General features: G+C 42.1%; 1 protein-coding gene across 1 annotated transcript in view; it reads left to right on the top strand.

The window, feature by feature from the left end:
* Nucleotides 1-9719, top strand: part of GATAD1 (GATA zinc finger domain containing 1) — an 11720-nt gene extending 2001 nt beyond the window's left edge. Inside the window, exons 3-5 of the mRNA XM_032252969.1 lie at nucleotides 1569-1628; nucleotides 7344-7527; nucleotides 9499-9719. Coding sequence (XP_032108860.1) covers nucleotides 1569-1628; nucleotides 7344-7527; nucleotides 9499-9689 — 435 coding nt within the window. The 3' untranslated portion in view covers nucleotides 9690-9719. The remainder of the gene's footprint in view (nucleotides 1-1568; nucleotides 1629-7343; nucleotides 7528-9498) is intronic.
* Nucleotides 9720-20526: the final 10807 nt, after the last annotated feature.

Raw genomic sequence — 20526 nt, 5'->3', positions numbered from 1 at the left:
ACAGAGTGAGACACCGTCTCAAAAATAATAATAATAATAAAAAGAAATACCGACCTTGAGCCCATTTTTTTGGGTTCTCTATGCAAAGGAAGAGGAGAGATTGTGGTTCTTAATATGGCCAGGTACACTAAGAAAACTTTTTTTTCATTCTTTAAAAATTTAAGTAAATATTAATACTGGAACTCATCATTTGCATATTTATTTGTCATAAAAGTCCCAGAAAATGTATCCTCTGATGATGGATTTGATGAATATGAGTCAAAAATTTTGTTTAGCCTTATCTCCTCTTCTGCTCTAAGAAAAGAGATTGTTGAAAGACCTGTGCTGGAAATAATTGAAAGCATATTTTTATTGAAATTAAATTCTCACTTTTTATAAACAAGGGATAATGGTCAAACACAGTGGACAGTGCATTATGGACTATTTTTTTAAGTCTCAGTATAATATTCTTTTCTTTCAGAACAGGAGGGTTTCACTTACCGGTAAAGACATTTCTGAAGTTGGGCATATTTCTAAAACCCAGAGGGACCCTGCAGTAGACTTATGCAGATGACAGAGTATTTTCTTTTTTAATTTAATTAATTTATTTTTTTAATTTTACTTTAAGTTCTGGGATACATGTGCAGAAAATGCAGGTTTGTTGCATAGTTTACATGTGCCCTGGTGATTTGCTGCACCTATCAACCCATCATCTAACTTTAAGCGTTGCATGCATTAGATATTTGTCCTAATGCTCTCCCTCCCCTTACTTCCCACCTCCGACAAAGCCCAGTATGTGATATTCCCCTGTCCAAAGTATTTTCTTATTCAGAGTAGTTGCTTCAAATTTATTTAAGATTTTTATAATTTAGTTAAGTCAGGCATTTGTTGATTACACAAAACATGTCATTTTTATTTGTATCACATACACACATTTTTTTTCCTTTTAAGTATGGTATACCATATTCTCAGTAAGTATTATTATTTCTCTGCAACTCCTTTCTTCGATGGTACCAAGCAAGACAGATCTTGGGAGGTCTAGTTTCTATGTTGTGGCATAAAAATATGTATTGCACCTTTGGTAGAGATTTCAAAAGTGGTTGGATGGTGGCAAATTACTAAGAATTTTCGAAGTTTCTAAAGCCTTAGTTCCAGCTTGCTAGAAAATTGATGTTGAGTGTTATGGCTAGTTGCATAGTTGAGTTGGAAAATGTCTTCAGGGAGACACTTTTTCACTTTGTATTCACCTGTACATTCTTTATTACTTGCATTCTGTCATGCTCAGGCTATTAGAACAGGTATATTTTTATAACTGGAATGTTTATGTATAGTGGAGCTCTGAGAGGACTTTGCATTTGATCTCAGCCGCATAATCAGAAGCTTGTCCTTTGTCTCAGAAATTGGAGTGGAAATACTGAGACTGCTTTGCTACAGCATTCAGAAAATCATTTATCTTTTTATTGCAGTTCTTGTTACCAAACAATACATTTTAGCACTTCTCAAATTACAGAACTCTCATAGAGCTGGGAAAATGCCTGTACATATGTACATACTATGAATGTGCTAATTTTTTTTTTGTATTTTCATAGCCCATCAAAGCTCCTGAGTCAGTTTCCACCATAATCACTGCAGAATCAATCTTCTACAAGGTAATATTTTGTAGTTACTGAAGGAAGAGTTGGGCCTAGTGGGTAATGTGCCACTAAAACATCAGATTAATCTAAAGGTCTCTGCTGCTCTTTATTTGTATAAGTTGTGATTATACTTTTTGTTCCCTTCTTAGCTGTTTTCCCCATAAGTGGCTGTTATTTTTTATTTTTTGAGTTGGAGTTTCGCTCTTGTTGCCTATGCTAGAGTGCAATGGTACGGTCTTGGCTCGCCGCAACCTCTGCCCGCCAGGTTCAAGCCATTCTCCTGTCTCAGCCACTGGAGTAGCTGGGATTACAGGCTTGTGCCACCACGTCTGGCTAATATTTTGTGTTTTTTATAGAGACAGGGTTTCTCCATGTTGATCAGACTGGTCTGGTACTTCTGACCTCACATGATCTGCCCACCTCGGCCTCCCAAATTGTTGGGATTACAGGCCTGAGCCACCGTGCCTGGCAAGTGGCTGTTATTAAAACGTCTCATCTAGAACTGAAGTGGGAGGGGAAGATGCCTACTGAAATATGATGTGAGGATCTTAAGTATTTTTTTAGTGTAGATTATAGGAATGGTTCTTAAAATGCCGATTGTATAGTGTAAAGCCGTGGAAGAGTGAGCCATTAGTGTGATGGCATTGAAGAATGAGAAGGACAGAGACAGGATTGGGACCAGTAGTGAAGCAGGAGCGGTGAGAAGCAAACCTCAAACACCGAACTAAGGAAGGAAGTGGCTTTTTATTCGGCCAGGGGCTGCTATGGGGGCTACAGCTTTATTCACCAAGCTCCCCGAGAAGCAGCTTCTTTCCCCTTTTATAGGCTTACAATACTAAAGGGGAAACAGGTGAAACTATGTCCACTGGCTGGACATCAGACCTTACAATCTTTTGGCTTCATTGATTTGCTAGTTTACATGCAGTGCGAGTGGGAACAGGCAGGGGAGGGGGCTTACAGAGTCAAGACAAAGGCAGTAAATTATTAGTTGGCAGAGGTGTTTCCAGGAGGGAGCCTGGGCTGTGCAGATGTAGGGATGTGACCCAGTGCCCGGCTCCAGCTCCAGCCAGTAGGGATAACATTCTTTTGCAACTCTTTCAAGGTTTGTAGATAGCAGAGGTGCTGGGAACTAAAAAGGGAGTCATCTTCCCAGCTCTTTGGTGTTTTATTTCTTTTTTTTTTCACTCTTCTTCCCATCTGGAGGGGAGGAGGAGGTGGAGGCCAGGAAGTGAGAAGAGGGAAGGGGGTCTCCCCTCTCAGTAGAGGTTGTAGACTGTGTTGTCAAATGGGTAGAGTAGGCCCAGAGATTCGAAAATGCCTTTATGTGGAGTTGAGCTGAGTAAGGGTAGTAGTGGGGATTAACACCTACTAGAAATTCATAGTGAGAGGAATTCCAAGATGTTTTGACAAAGAATGAGGAGGTCAAGTTTCCTAGGGCCGAAGTCCATGGAAATCTGATACCTCATTGAGAGAAGTGACAGATTGTTGTGTTTAAACCAGAAGTTTTAGGAAAGGAATTAGAACATAGACCTTTAAGGCTCCGCAGGCCTGGCATGGCACAGGAAGCAACCATTGAAGGGTATTTGGTGTTTTGGGATCTGAACTGTCATTTAGGGGACAGTGGTGTGAATGCTTTATACTTAACCCAGGTGGACTGAGAAACTCAAGTGATTATGCCCTTAAGTGTACTTTGTTTTTTTTTTTTTTGAGGTGGAGTTTTCCTCTTGTTGCCCCGGCTGAAGTGCAGTGGCACAATCTCGGCTCACTGAAACCTCCGCCTCCCAGGTTCAAGTGATGCTCCTGCCTCAGCTCCCCAGGTAGCTGGGATTACAGGCATGTGCCACCACACCTGGCTAATTTTGTATTTTTAGTAGAGACGGGGTTTCTGCACATTAGTTAGGCTGATCTCAAACTCCAGACCTCAAGTGATCCACCCACCTCAGCCTCCCAAAGTGCTGGGATTGTAGGCATGAGCCACCGCACCTGGCCTAAGTGTACTTTTTTTTTAAGCCCACTATCTATATAGTCAAAGTCTGTTCCTCCCCCCAGGAGTACAGTGACATTCCTCAGCAGGTCTGGGAAAAAACAACAACAAAAATAGTCTATACTCTCTTACTTTTCCCAACATCTCTCTTATTTTTCCAACATGTCATACATTGTTAATAATAAATAGCTACAGTTTAGCAAACAGTTACTTTGTATCAGTGGCTAAGCATTTTATGTGCTTTATTTCGTTCATTTCACTTTATGAGGTGGGTAGTATTATCCCTGTTTTCCGGATGAGAACATTGAGGCACAGCGAGGCTAATTAACTTGTCCAAGATCACATAGCCAACAAGTCATGGAGTGAGGCAGTCTCATGCCAGAGCTTAAGCCTAGAGCATAGTTCCTGGCTCTATAGCTTTAGCAAGTGACTGGCTCTGTGATGAGGACCAACCTCTCTAATGTTTATCTGTAAAATAGGAATCGTAAATAGTTACTACCTCAGTGGACAAAGTGAAATTATATTTGTTAAGCACTTAGCAGAATAAGCACTCAATGAATAGTAGGAGTTATCACATCTTCATATTTGTGCATTACCTTCACAGTTGACAGATAAAAGCCAGAAGCAAGTTGTTGAGCTTACAGATTTAGTGTACTAATGATTTCCATGTTTGTCTCCATGGAAGGGCATGTGGGATCTGTTATTGTGACTGTCTGTACTTTTGTATTGTTGTCTACCACTCATGTTTATTAAATGGTAAGGACAGTGATGCAACAAAGTAGTAAAAGTAATGTTGCAAATGCCCAGTATTGTGGGGGCTATCACAGCAGTGCCACTGGCAGGCAGCACCTTGGTGGTAAGTTCAAGAGGTCACTGCCAGCCACTGAGCTAGAGATCAGATCAGGCATGCAAGAGGAAGCTGACTGGGAGCCACTAGGGATCATGGCCAAGAGAGTGACCACCCAAGACCCAGAATGGCTGAGTGGCCTCCCTGGAGCACGGCAGAACAACTCTGTGAACTCAGGTCTGGTGATGCCTAAACTAGTGCTGTTCACCATCTTGTGTGGACCCCTTTTGTCCGTCAGAAACCTTGAACCCTCTCAGCAAATGAGGTGACTACTCAGATCAGTGACTTAGTCTTGTTTGGTGTTATATATATGTACTCAACATAGTACATATTAATAAATACCTAGTGCCGGGCATGGTGGCTCACGCCTGTAATCCCAGCACTTTGGGAGGCCAAGGCGGGTGGATCACGAGGTCAAGAGATCGAGACCATCCTGGTCAACATGGTGAAACCCCGTCTCTACTAAAAATACAAAAAATTAGCTAGGCATGGTGGCGCGTGCCTGTAATCCCAGCTACTCAGGAGGCTGAGGCAGGAGAATTGCCTGAACCCAGGAGGCGGAGGTTGTGGTGAGCCGAGATTGCGCCATTGCACTCCAGCCTGGGTAACAAGAGCGAAACTCCATCTCAAGAAAAAAAAAAAAATAATAATAATAATAAAGAACCTAAACTGCACATCTTTTGAGGCCGGGCGCGGTGGCTCATGCCTGTAATCCTAGCACTTTGGGAGGCCAAGGTGGGTGGATCACTGGAGGTCAGGAGTTCAAGACCAGCCTGGAGAAACCCCATCTTTAAAATAATAATAATAATAATAATAATAATAATAAATAAATACCTACTGTATGCCAGGCACTGCTTGCCACTGGAATCTTTCACTCAGGTGTTGTCTTTACTTTGCAGGTGTGAAAGCAGAGTCTGGGAGATGTTTTGGATTCATATTCATTCAGCATACATTTGAGTGCCTATGATAAGTATTCTCATTTAGAATTTGGGAATACTAGTTATACATGTTGACAAAGCAAACCATAAATGCAAACTATTTATATGATAAATAACTTTGGACTAGTGGCTGGGAGGAAGGACCAGCTGTTGATGGGTAGGAACTAGCAAGTAGCAGACTGGCCTGCATAGACCAGACCCATCCATCGTGACACAGGTGCAACAGCCACCCTTAGACACATGGATAAAGGGTCTACCAGGAAAAAACTCCTGGCCTATCAGGTGCTATGTTGCAGTTCAGTTACTGGAAGTATTTCCTCAGAAGTGTTTTTAGGGTTAAGGTACACGTTCTTGCAGCTTTACCTTCTGCCAAGTCACTGTTTAAGGGAAGCAGCAATGAATTACACTGTTCCCATAGTCAAGGACATTTTGTCCCACCAAGAACTATACCTACTTAAGGAGGTGCTGGATGTCAAAGATTTGGATCAACCATTATGGGTGTTCAGAGGAGAGATTGTTTCCAGTTCAAGACCGAGGGAAGAGGACACAGGATGGATAGCAGAGTCATAGGGAGGATTTTACACAAGACATGTACACATTAGTTAGTTGAGTATAAATAAAACAGAAATGAATGAGACACAAAGCCTTGAATGCCAGAAATACCAGTAGTTGTGTTGTGGAAGGATATAAAACTCAACTGGGAGTGGAAGAGAAAGGCAGCAGTGAGTCTAGGAGATGTACAGTAGGTTGAGGTAAACATATCCTGAAGACTACTTATAATCCAAAGATTATTTTTGGTTTGAATTTGTTTTGGTTTGAATTCATGGTATCTGTTTTTTTTTTTTTTTTTTGAATGAATGGTTGAGGAGGCTAGCTCGTAGAATACATTCTTACCAAATCAGCATTGATTTTCAAGACAGTACAGAGAAAGACTACTGAGCTGATGTAGAAGCTTCGGCTACAGTCTCTATGGCTTTGAGCAAGCCGTTTAACCTTACTACCGCTTCATCACTGTGGCCAACAAAGTAGGGATAGCACAGAGCACAGAGAATTTTTAGGCCAGTGAAACTATTAATACTCTCTGTGATACAATGATGGTAGGTACATGTCATTATACATTTGCCCAACCCCACAGAATACACAGCACCAAGAGTGAACCCTAATGTGAACTCTGGTCTTTGATGATGCTGTGTCAGTGTAGGTTACTCTATGTAACAAGTGTACCACTGTAGTGGTGGGAGGGATTATTGATAATGGGAGAGGATATGCATGTGTGGGGGCAGGCGGTATGGGAAATCTTTCTACTTCTGCTAGTTTTGCTGTAAACCTAAAACCTCTGTAAAAAATAAAGTCTATTTTTAAAAAAGTAGGGATAGTACTATGGCAATGTAAAATCAAAGTAGGGCTGGGTATAGTGGCTCACTCCTGTAATCCCAGCACTTTGGGAGCCTGAGGTGGGCGGATCACAAGGTTAAGAGATCGAGGTCATCCTGGCCAATATGCTGAAACCTCGTCTCTACTAAAAATACAAAACTTAGCTGGGCATGATGGTGCCTGTCTGTAGTCCCAGCTACTTGGAAGGCTGAGGCAGGAAAATTGCTTGAACCCGGGAGGCGGAGGTTGCAGTGAGCTGAGATCACGCCACTGCACTCCAGCCTAGCAACAGAGCGAGACTCATCTCAAAAAAAAAAAAAAAAAAATCAAAGTACTTTATGAACAAATGTTTTTTCTAGATGTAAACTGTCGTACACGCACCCTCGTATGTGTATGTATAATTTTCATTCAAAAGTGAAACAACTTTAGCATTGGCTAAACAAACAAACATGTAAACATTGATCCATTAGTCTACCTCGAACACCATTCATTGACCACTTTGAAAACTTGCTTACCTATTAAGGTCCATTCATAGCTGTGGTGTTCTATTTTTTTTTTCAATGTGGGATCATGTCTCTTTCCCCCAGGGAGTATATTATCAAATTGGTGACGTTGTTTCTGTGATTGATGAACAAGATGGAAAGCCCTACTATGCTCAGATCAGAGGCTTTATCCAGGACCAGTATTGCGAGAAGAGTGCAGCACTGACGTGGCTCATTCCCACCCTCTCCAGCCCCAGAGACCAATTCGATCCTGCCTCCTATATCATAGGTAAGTTTGACAAATGGTACAGGTTCTTTAACTTAGTTAACTCTCAATATTACGTAAAGGAGTATGTTAGTCAGCTTGTGCTGTCATGACAAAATACCACAGACTGAGTGGCTTAAGCAACAGAAAGTCACTTTCTCACAGTTCTGGAGGCTGAAGTCCAACATCAAGGTATTGGCAACAGGGTTTCTGGGGAGGCTTTTCTTCCTGGCTTGTAGGTGGCCACCTTCTTGCTATATCCCCACGTGGCCTTTCCTCTGTGTGTACACATGAGGGAGAGCTCTTTGATGTCTCTTCTTATAAGGTCACCAGTTCTATCAGATGAGGGCCCACCCCGCCCTTGTGGTTTCATTTAACCTTATTTGCCTCCCTAAAGGTCTTATCTCCAAATACCATCACATTGGAGATTAGGGCTTCAACATATGAATTTAGAGGGTGGTGGGGGAATGCAATTCAGTCCATGACAAAAAAAGCGTAAGTATTATTATGTGCAAAAAAATTAGAGGGCTTTATAGAAAATATGAGGCATTTTAGGGGAGTTTGAGTGCTGTCAGTTATTTTGAGTTAGAGCAATATGCATCTACTAAGAAGTGATATGGATAAGATTTTTTTAGACTTACCTAGGGTTAAACTGTACTACAAGAATTTATTGCTTAGGGACTAAGTTATTTAGGTTACTTACTTATACAAACCTACTAAAAAATAATTTAGAAAAGAACTATCCCAGTTATTCCATACTTGGAAATTCTGACGCCTGTAATCCCAGCACTTTGGGAGGCTGAGGTGGGTGGACCACGAGGTCAGGAGATCAAGACCATCCTGGCCAACATGGTGAAACCCCATCTCTATTTAAAAAAAAAAAAAAGGAAATTCTGAGTATTTATGCCTCTGCATGATATACACGTTATCTTAGGCCTTTGTAGCATAAAGGCTGATAATTGAAATGGCAGCTGCTGTGCTTTTGTTAATTTCAAAAGGTATGATACAATTTTGACATAGACTCACAAGAATTTACTGATTAATACAACCTTGAAAGTTTTCAGATTTTTAAAGTTACTTCAGACTTTTTTTTTTTTTAAGATGGGATTTCACCAAGATGGCCAGGTTGGTCTTGAACTCTGACCTCAGGTGATCCACCCACCTCGGCCTCCCAAAGTGCTAGGATTACAGGCGTGGCCTGGCTACTTCAGACTTTTTAATCTTTCTGCAATGAGCTTGTATTACTTTTGCATCCTGAAAATAAGCATAAATGCTTTTTTAGAGAGCGCTCCAGGGACAAATAATATACCACTGTTATTTTCACCTACATGTCAGGTTTGATACATTACCAAACAATTCTAGTCTTCTGCTTGTAAGTACATAGAACAATGGACTTTCATCTACCTTATCTATGGGATAGGATCCCAGCACAGGCAGTGATGTGTCAGAGTCACCTTCAGGGCTCCTATCCTGCCTCCTCTGTCTAATCCCCAGATTCTGATGTGCATCCCTGTCCTACAAGAGGCAGCATGGCATGAGGTCAGAACACCAGTTCTGGAGCCAGATTGTCTGGGTTCATGGCCTGCCATTTACTAGCCATGTGACTTTGGCAGATTTCTTAGTCTCTCTTGACTCACTTTCCTCATATGTAAAATGGGAATAGCGCCTACCTCAGAGGGTTGCTGTGCAGAATGACGGTATTGATACATGTAAACTTAGAACAGTGTGGGTACAAAATAAACACAATATAAATGTTCATATTCTTATTTTTAAAATCCTTTCTCTATCGAGTCACTGTTTTTGGGAGGATGCCTTATTCTTTAAGCAGTTGAAGAAAAAATGATTAAGAATAACTTCAGAGTAATGCGTGTCTCAAGGGTTAATGCCAGGCTGCTCCCAGAGTGGTCTCTCTCAGTGTCTAGGAATTTTAACATTTTATGAAAATGATCTATATGCTTAAAAATGTATTTAACTTTTCCCTTGGCTGCCTTCTAGGGCCAGAGGAAGATCTTCCAAGGAAGATGGAATACTTGGAATTTGTTTGTCATGCACCTTCTGAGTATTTCAAGTCACGGTCATCACCATTTCCCACAGTTCCCACCAGACCAGAAAAGGGCTACATATGGACTCATGTTGGGCCTACTCCTGCAATAACGATTAAGGAAACAGTTGCCAACCATTTGTAGTTCACAGATTAAAACTGGATTTCCAGGCTTGGTGTGGTGGCTCACACCTGTAGTTCCAGCTGTCACACCACTGCTCTCCAGGCTAGGCAACAGAGTGAGATTCCATCTCTTAAGAAAACCATAAAAAACTAGATTTCCAATTCTCTTATATTCTTAGTACCATGAGATATGTCACAGGTATCTTTAAATGAAATTCGTAGCTGGAAAAATGACTAAAAAGTTTTTCTCCTACTACCTAGTAATCATTAGATTGCTTATTACTAGTCACTTAGAAAATTAAAAGGAATAGGGCCAGGCACAGTGGCTAATGCCTATAATCCCAGCACTTTGGGAGGACAAGGTAGTTGGATCACCTGAGGTCAGGAGTTCAAGACAAGCCTGTCCAACATGGCAAAATCCCTTCTCTACTAAAAATACAAAAATTAGCCAAGTGTGAGGCTGAGGCAGAAGAATCACTTGAACTCAAGAGGCTGAAAGTGCTCCACTGCACTCCAGCCTGGGCAACAGAGTGAAAAAACAACAGCCTGGGTAAAGTGGCTCACACCTGTAATCCCAGCACTTTGGGAGGCTGAGGCAGGTGGATCACAAGGCCAGGAGTTTGAGACCAGCCTGGCCAGTATGGTGAAACCCTGTCTCTACTAAAAATACAAAAAGTAGCCAAGCGTAGTGGCGGGCACCTGTAATCCCAGTTACTTGGGAGGCTGAGGCAGGAGAATAGCTTGAACCCAGGAGGCGGAGGTTGCAGTGAGCCAAGATTGCGTCACTGTACTCCAGCCTGGTCGACAGAGCAAGACTCTGTCTCAAAAAAATAAAAACAAAAACAAAAAATAAAATGGATAGAATAGAATGAAATATATTTTGAAGTTAAATTATATTCTATATGTGTATCTTCCCAGGCAAAAGCTGTAATTTCCAGAGAGACCATTAGGATCAGGTAGTGTCTATTTTTCTCTATTATTTATTTCTAGTAACTCGTAAAATAGATTGTATTTTTCTATAAGAACAAAATATTAATTAAGGTATAGATGACTGACCAAGGGCTTAATCAAATAAAATGACTAACAGTATCTATCATAAAGCCACACAAGCCTTATGTTCTCATCTCAAAAATGCTGTGGCAGCTTTTTAGTGCTTTAACCGTAAGGAAAGTGATGGATTATTTTATTAGCCCAGACTTTTTAAAACTTTCATCCAGGCAGGGTGCAGTGGCTCACACCTGAATCCCAACACTTTGGGAGGCCTAGGTGGATGGATCACTTGAAGTCAGGAGCTCAAGACCAACCTGGCCAACATTGTGAAACCCTCTCTCTACTAAAAATACAAAAATTATCTGGGTGTTGTGGCACATGCCTGTAATCCCAGCTACTTGGGAGGCTGAGGCTGGAGAGTTGCTTGAACTCGGGAGGTGGAGATTGCAGTAAGCCGAGATCATGCAACTGCACTCCTGCCTGGGTGATAGAGCAAGACTCTGTCTCAAAAAAAAAAGTCTTTCATCTAATCCTTCTGTAGCAAACAGGCATTCAGAACCATTCCAATGATCTTCATAGTGCTGCTCTTTACTGTTTCTAGTCAAAACGAGGCTTCCGATCAAACCATAAGATTTTATACTGCAGATAGCTTCACCAAAGCCACAGAGGAAACACGTTCAGATCAGGCATCCCGCTTGATGGTTTCTTGGCTACCATTAAAATGAAGATTGGGCAGTCATGAAAGTCATTGATAGGCCATTAGCATTGATAATTTTAGAATGTCTACCCTAAACCATCTGCTATGGACCCATAATAAGAGGCCTGTTGTATATGAAATTGTCTAGAATTCAGCTGCAGGTCTTTGCCAGTTAAGTAAGGGAGCACCATGTAAAATGGAGGAGTGGGATGCACTCATTTGCCTTCTCTTTCCTGATTTAACCAGCATTTTTCAACCCTGGGAAAATTTGCAGAATCTAAGTTGATTGTAATGATTTTGAGCTGCAGCACCTTTAACTCTTACCCTTTTTCTACAGTTACGGTTTGTCAGTTGGAAACAAACAACTGTAGGTAGCTCCATGTACATAATTATCTCTTTATTCACAAAGGGTATAGTAAATTGATTGTAAATAACATTGTAAATAACTTTCTAAATGCTAATATTCAAAACTTTTGGATTAAAATGTATTTTTCAAAGTGTACTTACTTTTGATTTATTTATTTCATTTAAAAAATTTAAATAGGGCTCTTTAATCAAAAATGGTATTTAAAGCCAAAACAGTATAGTGCTTAGAATTTGGAGTAGATAGATTCATCATCAATGAGTAATAAATTTTAGGAAAATCAAAAAATGGCTAATAAAATGAACACAATGGAAGATATTTATTAAAATGTAGACTTAATCTATAAATTGGCCATATGTTTATAAATTGATAGATGTGTACTATCATTTTAAAATAAAGATTAAAATTTCATATTCCTCCTCATCCAGTGCGATAGTTCCCAAGGCTTACATTTCTCCTGCTGAGGCTGGACCTGATAGGGCCCTGGTCTGTGTTCCAGCCCTGTCTTCTCACTACCACTAAATGTTTCCCCGGTACACCTGCCTTGTTTTTCTGGCTCTGAGCCCTTGTTCATACTGTTCCTTCCAATTCTGCCTTACACAGGCCTTTCTTAAGGGCTTCAGAGTCTGTCTTTCTATGAGCCCTTTCCAGATTCCCATGGCTCTTTGAAATCAATCTCTATCTTATTGTCATCGCATTTAAGTTTCTACTTCCATCTTTCTCACTCCTATCCCTTTGTTCCTGGGCTGGCAGGGATGCTGTGTTTTATTTACTCATCTTTGTAACTTCCACATAACCTAACCCAGGTTCTTGCTTGTGGGAGATGCTGAGTGTAGGGTCTGAATTAGATACTGTTAACCAAAGTGCTTGTTGATATTTTAGTTAATACTAGTTTATACTAACTTTGGCTGCAACTTTTAAATTCTATTGTGAATAGCCAAGTAAAATTTAGATTGTTATATTCTGGGTTAATATTAGATTGTTTTTAAGATTGTTTTAAACAAGATGTTTTTAAGATGAGGTTTAAATAATCCTCTTACACAAATAAAGCTTAACATGAGTATTTGAAAGAAATTACCCTAAACCATTCCGATTCCTGGCTGTAAAAGGCTTTTCCAGGCCTAATAGGTTTTCCATTTCAGCCATAAGTAGGTTTTCCATTTCAGTTGTAAGTAGGTGAAATCAAATAGATAATAGAGGGAAATGTATTTATGTGCCCTTACACACATGCATGTGTGTTGTGTCTACATAGATACATTGCACAAGCGTAGAATGAAGTTTCTGTCATACCCAGAAAAGGGAGAGGCATTTCTGTGGATTTTATCTGGCTTCCCTGGGCATGTTTTCAGAACTATGCTACTTACTTCATACCAGGTGTGTGAGCCATACTTTTGGTAGGAGGTTATACCTCCTACACCCAAGAAATACAAGGCAGGAGAAGGTCTGTGCCAAGAAGGAACCCAAATGACCCACAAGAGGTGGGCCATTAATTATTGGGTTAGATGCACAAATGCACGGTCATTTCTTTAACCACCTCTTAATGGTGACCCACAAGAAAGATTGCTAGTAATAGTGGAAAGGTTCACACTAAGAGAAAAAGGCAGAATGTAGAGCTGTATGATAGCAATTCTTCAAAGAAGAAGCACCTTTTATAAAAGATGGAGCCCAGGCACAGCAGCTCATGCCTGTAATCCCAGAACTTTAGGAGGCCGAGGTGGAGGATCACTTGGGCTGCAGTAATCCCTGATTGTACCATCACTCCAGTCCAAGTGACAGAAGTGAGACCTTGTCTCAAAAAACAAAACAGAAATGCCTCCAGAATTTTAACATGTCAACAGAGGTTTTCTGCAGTTACTTTTTCTGCTTTATAATTTGTAGTATTTTCCAAATTTTCTCTAATGAGCAGTATTTTCCAAATTTTTTACAATAAGCTCACGTGCATGCACACACATTTGCATACTGCCCAACTGGTGGTTACCACTGGCTTTTACTTCACACATAGAGTATTTTTAAAGTAGTAGTTCTTAAACCCTTGCAAGGGAGATGAATGACCAGCTGAGGAAATAAATTCAGTGATGTCATTATTTTCCTATATTCACATCATGATTCTAGGAAAGAACTCAGGAGTGACTTCCTTCAGCTTCAGCTGCTCCTGGGCTGCATGCACACTAAGCTCTGTGGTAAAGGTCACCAACTTCTTCTGCAGGGCACCTGTGTCATCTGAATTGGAGGTTTGGCAAGGGTGAGTGACTGATGCAGGTTAAAGTTTATCTTTCCTCTCCTCCACTTGAAGTCTATCCTCCCTTCCGACTGCCTGCCCTGCTGACTTAAGGCCCCAAACACCAAACACAGAAGCAACAGCCTTACACAGAGTGTTCAGCAAGCTCCCTCAATTGTGTAAGGTAAAGTTTCTTTTATAGATTCCTTATTCTATATTGCTCCTAGTGGTTCTGTTTCTCTGATCAAATTCTGGCTGATAACAATTGCTAAGACTTTGAAAGAGAAGGCAAGGAATTACTGTTTTTTATTATAAACTATTTAGAATTATTTGGTCATTTTCTTTTTGCCATGAATATGTAGTACTTTGATACATTTTTCAAATTAAAAAGTAATGAAAGGGATCACATAGGGAAAGATAGATTGGACTATTTTTAAAGTTTAGATACAAAATTAAAAAGCAAAGAATAAAACGGGAGAAACAGCTCCCTCATGTGGCTGTTGGCAGGAAGCTTCCGTTCCTCTCTATGGGCCTCTCTACAGCTTTGCTCACAGAAAATGATGCGTGACAGAAGGACAGAAGTGCAGTTGCAGCCAAGATGGAAGCCACCATCTTTTCTATAACCTAATCTGAAAGAAATGACATACTAGCACTTCTGCCATATGCTGTTGGGTCACACAGACCAACTCCGGTACAGTGTGAATTCACAGGACCACACAAAGGTGTGAATTCCAAGGGCAGAGACCACTAGGGACCATCTCGGAGGCACAGAGGGACACCTTATCCAGCTGGTGGCCAATGCAAATAGCATAGCTTTTTAGGAAAGCAATATGTATCAATAACTTTAAAAGTATTTATACTTTTTGATCCAGTAATTTCATTTCTTTTTTTTTTTTTTTTTTTTTGAGAGACGGAGTTTCGCTCATGTTACCCAGGCTGGAGTGCAATGGCGCGATCTCGGCTCACCGCAACCTCCGCCTCCTGGGTTCAGGCAATTCTCCTGCCTCAGCCTCCTGAGTAGCTGGGATTACAGGCACGCACCACCATGCCCAGCTAATTTTTTGTATTTTTAGTAGAGACAGGGTTTCACCATGTTGACCAGGATGGTCTCGATCTCTTGACCTCGTGATCCACCCGCCTCGGCCTCCCAAAGTGTTGGGATTACAGGCTTGAGCCACCGCGCCCGGCCCAGTAATTTCATTTCTAAGAATCCATGCTAAGAAGATATAAAACGTGGACCAAAAAATGGGTGTAAAAAGAGATTATTTCCAGTATTTAATGTAGTGAAAAGCCAGAAACAATCCAAACATCCAACAATAGGAAAGTGAATTTTGATATTTTTCCAATACAATTTTGTACAGTCATCAGAAATACCATTTACAAATAGTTTTTAATAATGTGAAAAAACGGCTTATAAAATGTTTAGTGTAAAACCTGGACACAATTACTTAATGATTCTGATATTGTAAAAAAAAAAAAAAAAAAAAAAAAAAACAAAATCCACATATACACATGAATACATATGCATATAAAGAAAACTGGAACAAACAAAATGTTGACAGCATAGTTGTAATTACAGGATGGGCAGCCATGTTGTTTGTGGGTCTCTGGCCTGTGGGCCAGCCTGAATGCTCACTCTGAGGTCATGTCCAAGCTTAGAACACATTCAGGCCTACCACAGGCAAGTCTCCCTTCCTCAACTCTGGTCATCTGCACAAATATCCCAAGCCTAGAAATAATGCTTGCCTGTCCTTGTGTTTTGGATTATGAAAGTCTAGGAAAAGGCCTTGGGAACTCAGAAGAATGGAAAAACTGCTCTAAATACTGTGTGCATCAGCTTGCAGAGTAATCACTGAAATGGGGTCAAGCCATAAAAGGACAACCCAAAGAGTGGCTACAGCAAAGGCATCATTTTTCAGAGCAAGCTAGAGAATCCTGCCAGCATCCTCAGGCAGGGCCCCTGGGTATAGAGATTAGGCAAGGGAGCATCCCAGCATGTTGATGCCCTGAGTGTCAGAATTATGCAATAGGGGAGATTCCAAAGAGTTCCTGTCAGGTTTTGTAAGCTGAACATTTCTAGGCAAATAAGATTTGATTTTGTGAATAAAGCTAGTTTCTTCAACTCAAGTGCAAATTCTCACAGATTGACAGTGACTTGTGATCCAAATGAAGAAAACAATTTTTCAAAGATTCATATTCTTTGTAGACATGGATTTAGAGACCATCTAATCTAACTCCTTCATTCTACAGATACGGAAAATGAGGCCTAAAGAAGTTAAGAAAATACCATAGAAATGTCCCTGCTGAACTGCCATACGTAGGATCCAAAAGAAATTGGGTAAATGCTATTGTGAGAAATACAGCATTAGGTCCAAAGAATCTAATACAAATTAAAAGTCTAAATGTTATTTCTAAAGAATCCCTGCACATAGCTGAACTTATGTAGTTTCATTTTCTTTCTTTTCTGTTAAAGAAGAGTCAATTGGTCAGGCGCGGTGGCTCACACCTGTAATCTCAGCACTTTGGAAGGCCAAGGCGGGTGGATTGCCTGAGGTTGGGAGTTCGAGACCAGCCTGGCCAACATGGTGAAACCCCATCTCTACTAAAAATACAAAAATTAGCCGGATGTGGTGGCAGGTGCCTGTAATCCCAGCTACTCAGGAGGCTGAGACAGGAGAATTGCTTGAACCCAGAAAGCGGAGGTTGCAGCGAGCCAGGATTGCACTATTGCACTCCAGTTTGGGTGACAAAAGTGAAACTCTGTCTCAAAAAAAAAGAAGCAATCACTAACCTATGTTGTTTATTAAACATGAGAGCCTGATGAAGTAATTGCCCAACTATAACAGAAAATCTACAATTTATTTTTTGTTTGTTTTGTTGTTGTTGTTGCTGTTGCTGTTGTTTGAGATGGAGTCTCGCTCTGTTGCTCAGGCTGAAGTGCAATGGCGAAACCTCTGCTCACTGCAACCTCTGCCCCCTGGGTTCAAGTGATTCTCCTGCCTCAGCCTCCTGAGTAGCTGGGACTACAGGTGCATGCCACCATGCCTGGCTAATTTTTTGTATTTTTAGTAGAGATGGGGTTTCACTGTGTTAGCCAGGAAGGTCTTAATCCCCTGACCTCGTGATCTGCCCGCCTTAGCCTCCTGAAGTGCTGAGATTTCAGGCCTGAGCCACTGCACCCGGCTAAAAGGTACAATCTTTTTTTTTTTTTTTTTTTTCCTAGAGATATCTTTATTTAAACCATGGAATGTGGACTCGATTATTTTGATACAGAATGAAAAGACATAGACTTCATTTATCTATTAATTTATACTTCCCATAGAGTTCTTAAAGAATTTCTAGCTTGTTTCTTTAAACATGTTTTATTAGCTTTCTAAATTATGTAAGTAAATATAACTGGAAAAATACAAAACCCAAAGTCAATGGGGTAGAACTCCCTTGTTTCCCATACCCGAGTAGCCATAGTTAACAGTCGGTGTGCACCCTTACAGATGTTTTTTTCTATGAATATACAAACATTGACTTGTTTCTTGGACTTCATGCCGCAGTCTACAGAGAATCATGTGAACGAAATAAAAGCAAGATGGTCTGACGACTGCAAACCATAACATTTCCAGATCTACTGACTCAGAATTCCTGTTTCTAGAGGACTGCACCCACGTGGCTCTGCATCCGCAGCAACTTCATCTTTCTTCCTTTGCTGAGTTCAGTTAAGAGTAAGGGCTGATTGTTGAGTGGGCTCAGTTCACAGGTGCCTGAAATTCCGCAATGTTCCCTTCCTGCTAATTCCGCCTCTGAGAACCTTGGGAAAAAATGCTAACAGTTGGAGTGAAGCGTTCTTAATTGCTCACTCCAATTATCTAGATGGGTCCAGGTTCGATTTCGATTCAGAGATGAGGACCAGGGGGCGGGGCGCTTCCAGGTGCGCCCCTGGCGAGGCTTGCCTCCCCGCGGAGCGCACGAGGGCCTTGCTGGCTGAGCTGGGCTTTTCAAAACCGGGTAATTTCTCCATCCCGTTGCGCCAGGCTTACCTGGAGGGCTTCAGGATTGTGTCAGCTGCGTCTCGCTATCTTCTTGGAATGCAGTTCTCTGCCAAGCCCGCAGGAGCCTGCGGCTAGGACGGCGCGTCGGGTGGTCCCGGGGGCCCCTGCTGGTAAGTGTGATTGGCGCCAAGGCCGCCTCTTGCTGGCGGAGTCCAGCAGTGTCCGGAGGGGGCTGTCAAAGTCTGGCCCTTTAGGTCTCGCCTGGGTATCCGTCTTGCCCCTTGGGCCGCGGCCCGGGTTCTAGCCGAGCGCCCCGCATCTGCGTTTCTGGCTTCTTGAGTCGGGCGTGGGATCTCGAGGAAACCCCTCTGCATGACCCCACGAGGAGAACTAAGCACCCCGTCCCCCTCTCCCCCGGTCCTGGACGGCTTCATAAGTCAGAGGATCCAGTGGCAGTGCCAAGCAGGGCACCACCCTGGTCAGGAGCACTTAAGAGGGAGCAAAGGACAGGCCCCAAGGTGGCCCAGACTTCCCACCCCGCTTCCCCTGAGGGGCCATTCCTCCCCACCCCCCAGCACTGAAGGAGGGGGCCGTGGTCAGTCTAGTTGCGGTCACAAACTGGCCTGAAAAGGCCACTGGAGTCTCGCCAGGTGTTGCCCTTAGTCCCCTAGCCTCAGACCGCAAGAGGGTTCACCAGCAGCTGGAGGGGCGGAGGCTGGAGCTGAGTTCATTGTGTTTTGGAGTTTGGAGCTGCTGGGCTTTCCTGGGAGGTCTTCTTCCTGGAGGCCCCCTTTCCCCAGCTTAACCCTCGGCTTTGCAGGTGGGTGTGTGGGGGCCGAAGGGTCCCAGGAAGCCGCGGGGAGCTGGGGCCTGGGCTCCAAAAGTTACAGTCTTAACCTCAACTTCTGATAACACCATCTCTACTTCTAATCACTAACTTCTATGTGCCACCTGGTTAGCAGAAGCTGGGTGCAAATGGGGAGGTTTTCTACAAAAACAGTTACACCTTACACACTTCTCCCCATGAATAGTGAAGGTATGAGTGAAAAAGACAGCAATTTTATATTTTTTGAAACAGGGTCTGGGCACTGTCACCCAGGGTGGAGTTCCGTGGTGTGATCACAGCTCACTGCAGCCTCCACTGTCTGGGCTTAAGTGATCCTCTCACCTCAGCCTCCTGAGTAGCTGGGACCACAGTTGTGCACTACCATGCCCAGATTTTTTTTTTTTTTTTTTTTTTTTTTTTTAAGAGATGGGCTCTCACTATATTGCTTAGGCTAGTTCTCAAACTCCTGGCCTCAAGCAGTTCCCTTACCTTGACCTCCCAAAGGGCTGTGATTACAGGGGTGAGCCACCGCACCCAGCCAGCAATTTTAGAATAAAGGGTGAAGGTGCCAGGATTTCCTTGGCTCTTTGTTCTTAGTCTGACCTAGGTGTGAGAATTTGGTCACAGCCTATAACTATATTTGGGGTTGTAATAAGTAGGGAAATAAAATTTAAAAAACAAAATCCTCTCAACCAAGAAATCCTCTCCATGAAGGTAGTAGAGAAAGAAAAGTTTTACTACTGAATAAACATTAAATGAGAACACAGGCACTTTGCAAAGAGATCACAAAGACAGAAGAAAATTTCACTTTTTTTTTTTTTTTTTTTTTAAACAAGTTTTACTCCGTCAGCCAGACTGGAGTGCAGTGGCATGATCTTGGTTCACTGCAACCTCTGCCTCCTGGGTTCAAGCGATTCTCTTGACTTAGGCCCATGAATAGCTGGGATTACAGGCGCAACCCACCATGCCTGGCTAATTTTTGTAATTTTAGTAGAGATGGGATTTCTCCATGTTGGCCAGGCTGATCTTGAACTCCTGACCTTGTGATCCGCCCACCTCAGCCTCCCAAAGTGCTGGGATTACAGGTGTGAGCCACAACACCTGGCAATTTCACCCCTGTATACAGCCAAGCAGGTACAGCCTGTTACATGTTTGTTTTCAAGATAAATAGTCCTCAACTAAGAGAACTTGACAGTACCATTGGTCACACACAGTTCATCCTAACTTTACTTGATAATTGATGTGACCATCTGTTGTGTTATCTAAGATATCAATTTTTCTGGGGTGAGGGCAGTGTGGAAACAGGAGTTACTTTTACAACTTGGTGCAAGGTGCTCACTGAGGTTAGGCTGTTACCATCCCACAGAAACTGGGAGATGGGTGTGCTATCTGGTGATGTTTACATTTCAAAGACATGGCTTCCAGGTCCTTGAGAAAGACATTGGTCATAAAGCTGACAAAAGGCTGATTCAATTTATATATATATATATATATATATATATTTTTTTTTTTTTTTTTTTAATATTTATATTTCAGGCTGGGCACAGTGGCTCATGCCTGTGATCCCAGCACTTTGGGAGGCCAAGGCGGGAGGATCACCTGAGGTCAGGAGTTCCAAGACCAGCCTGGCCAACATGGTAAAACCCCATCTCTACGAAAAATACAAAAAACTAGCCGGGCATGGTGACGTGTGCCTGTAATCCCAGCTACTGGGGTTGCTGAGGCAGGAGAATCACTTGAACGTGGGAGGTGGAGGTTGCAGTGAGCTGAGATTGTGCCAC

Source organism: Sapajus apella, unplaced genomic scaffold, assembly GCF_009761245.1.
Source record: "Sapajus apella isolate SASKATOON/1434 unplaced genomic scaffold, GSC_monkey_1.0 scaffold81, whole genome shotgun sequence".
NCBI classification, from domain to species: domain Eukaryota; kingdom Metazoa; phylum Chordata; class Mammalia; order Primates; family Cebidae; genus Sapajus; species Sapajus apella.
The sequence above is the reverse complement of the archived record's forward strand: the minus strand, read 5'-3'. Positions and strand labels throughout refer to the sequence as shown.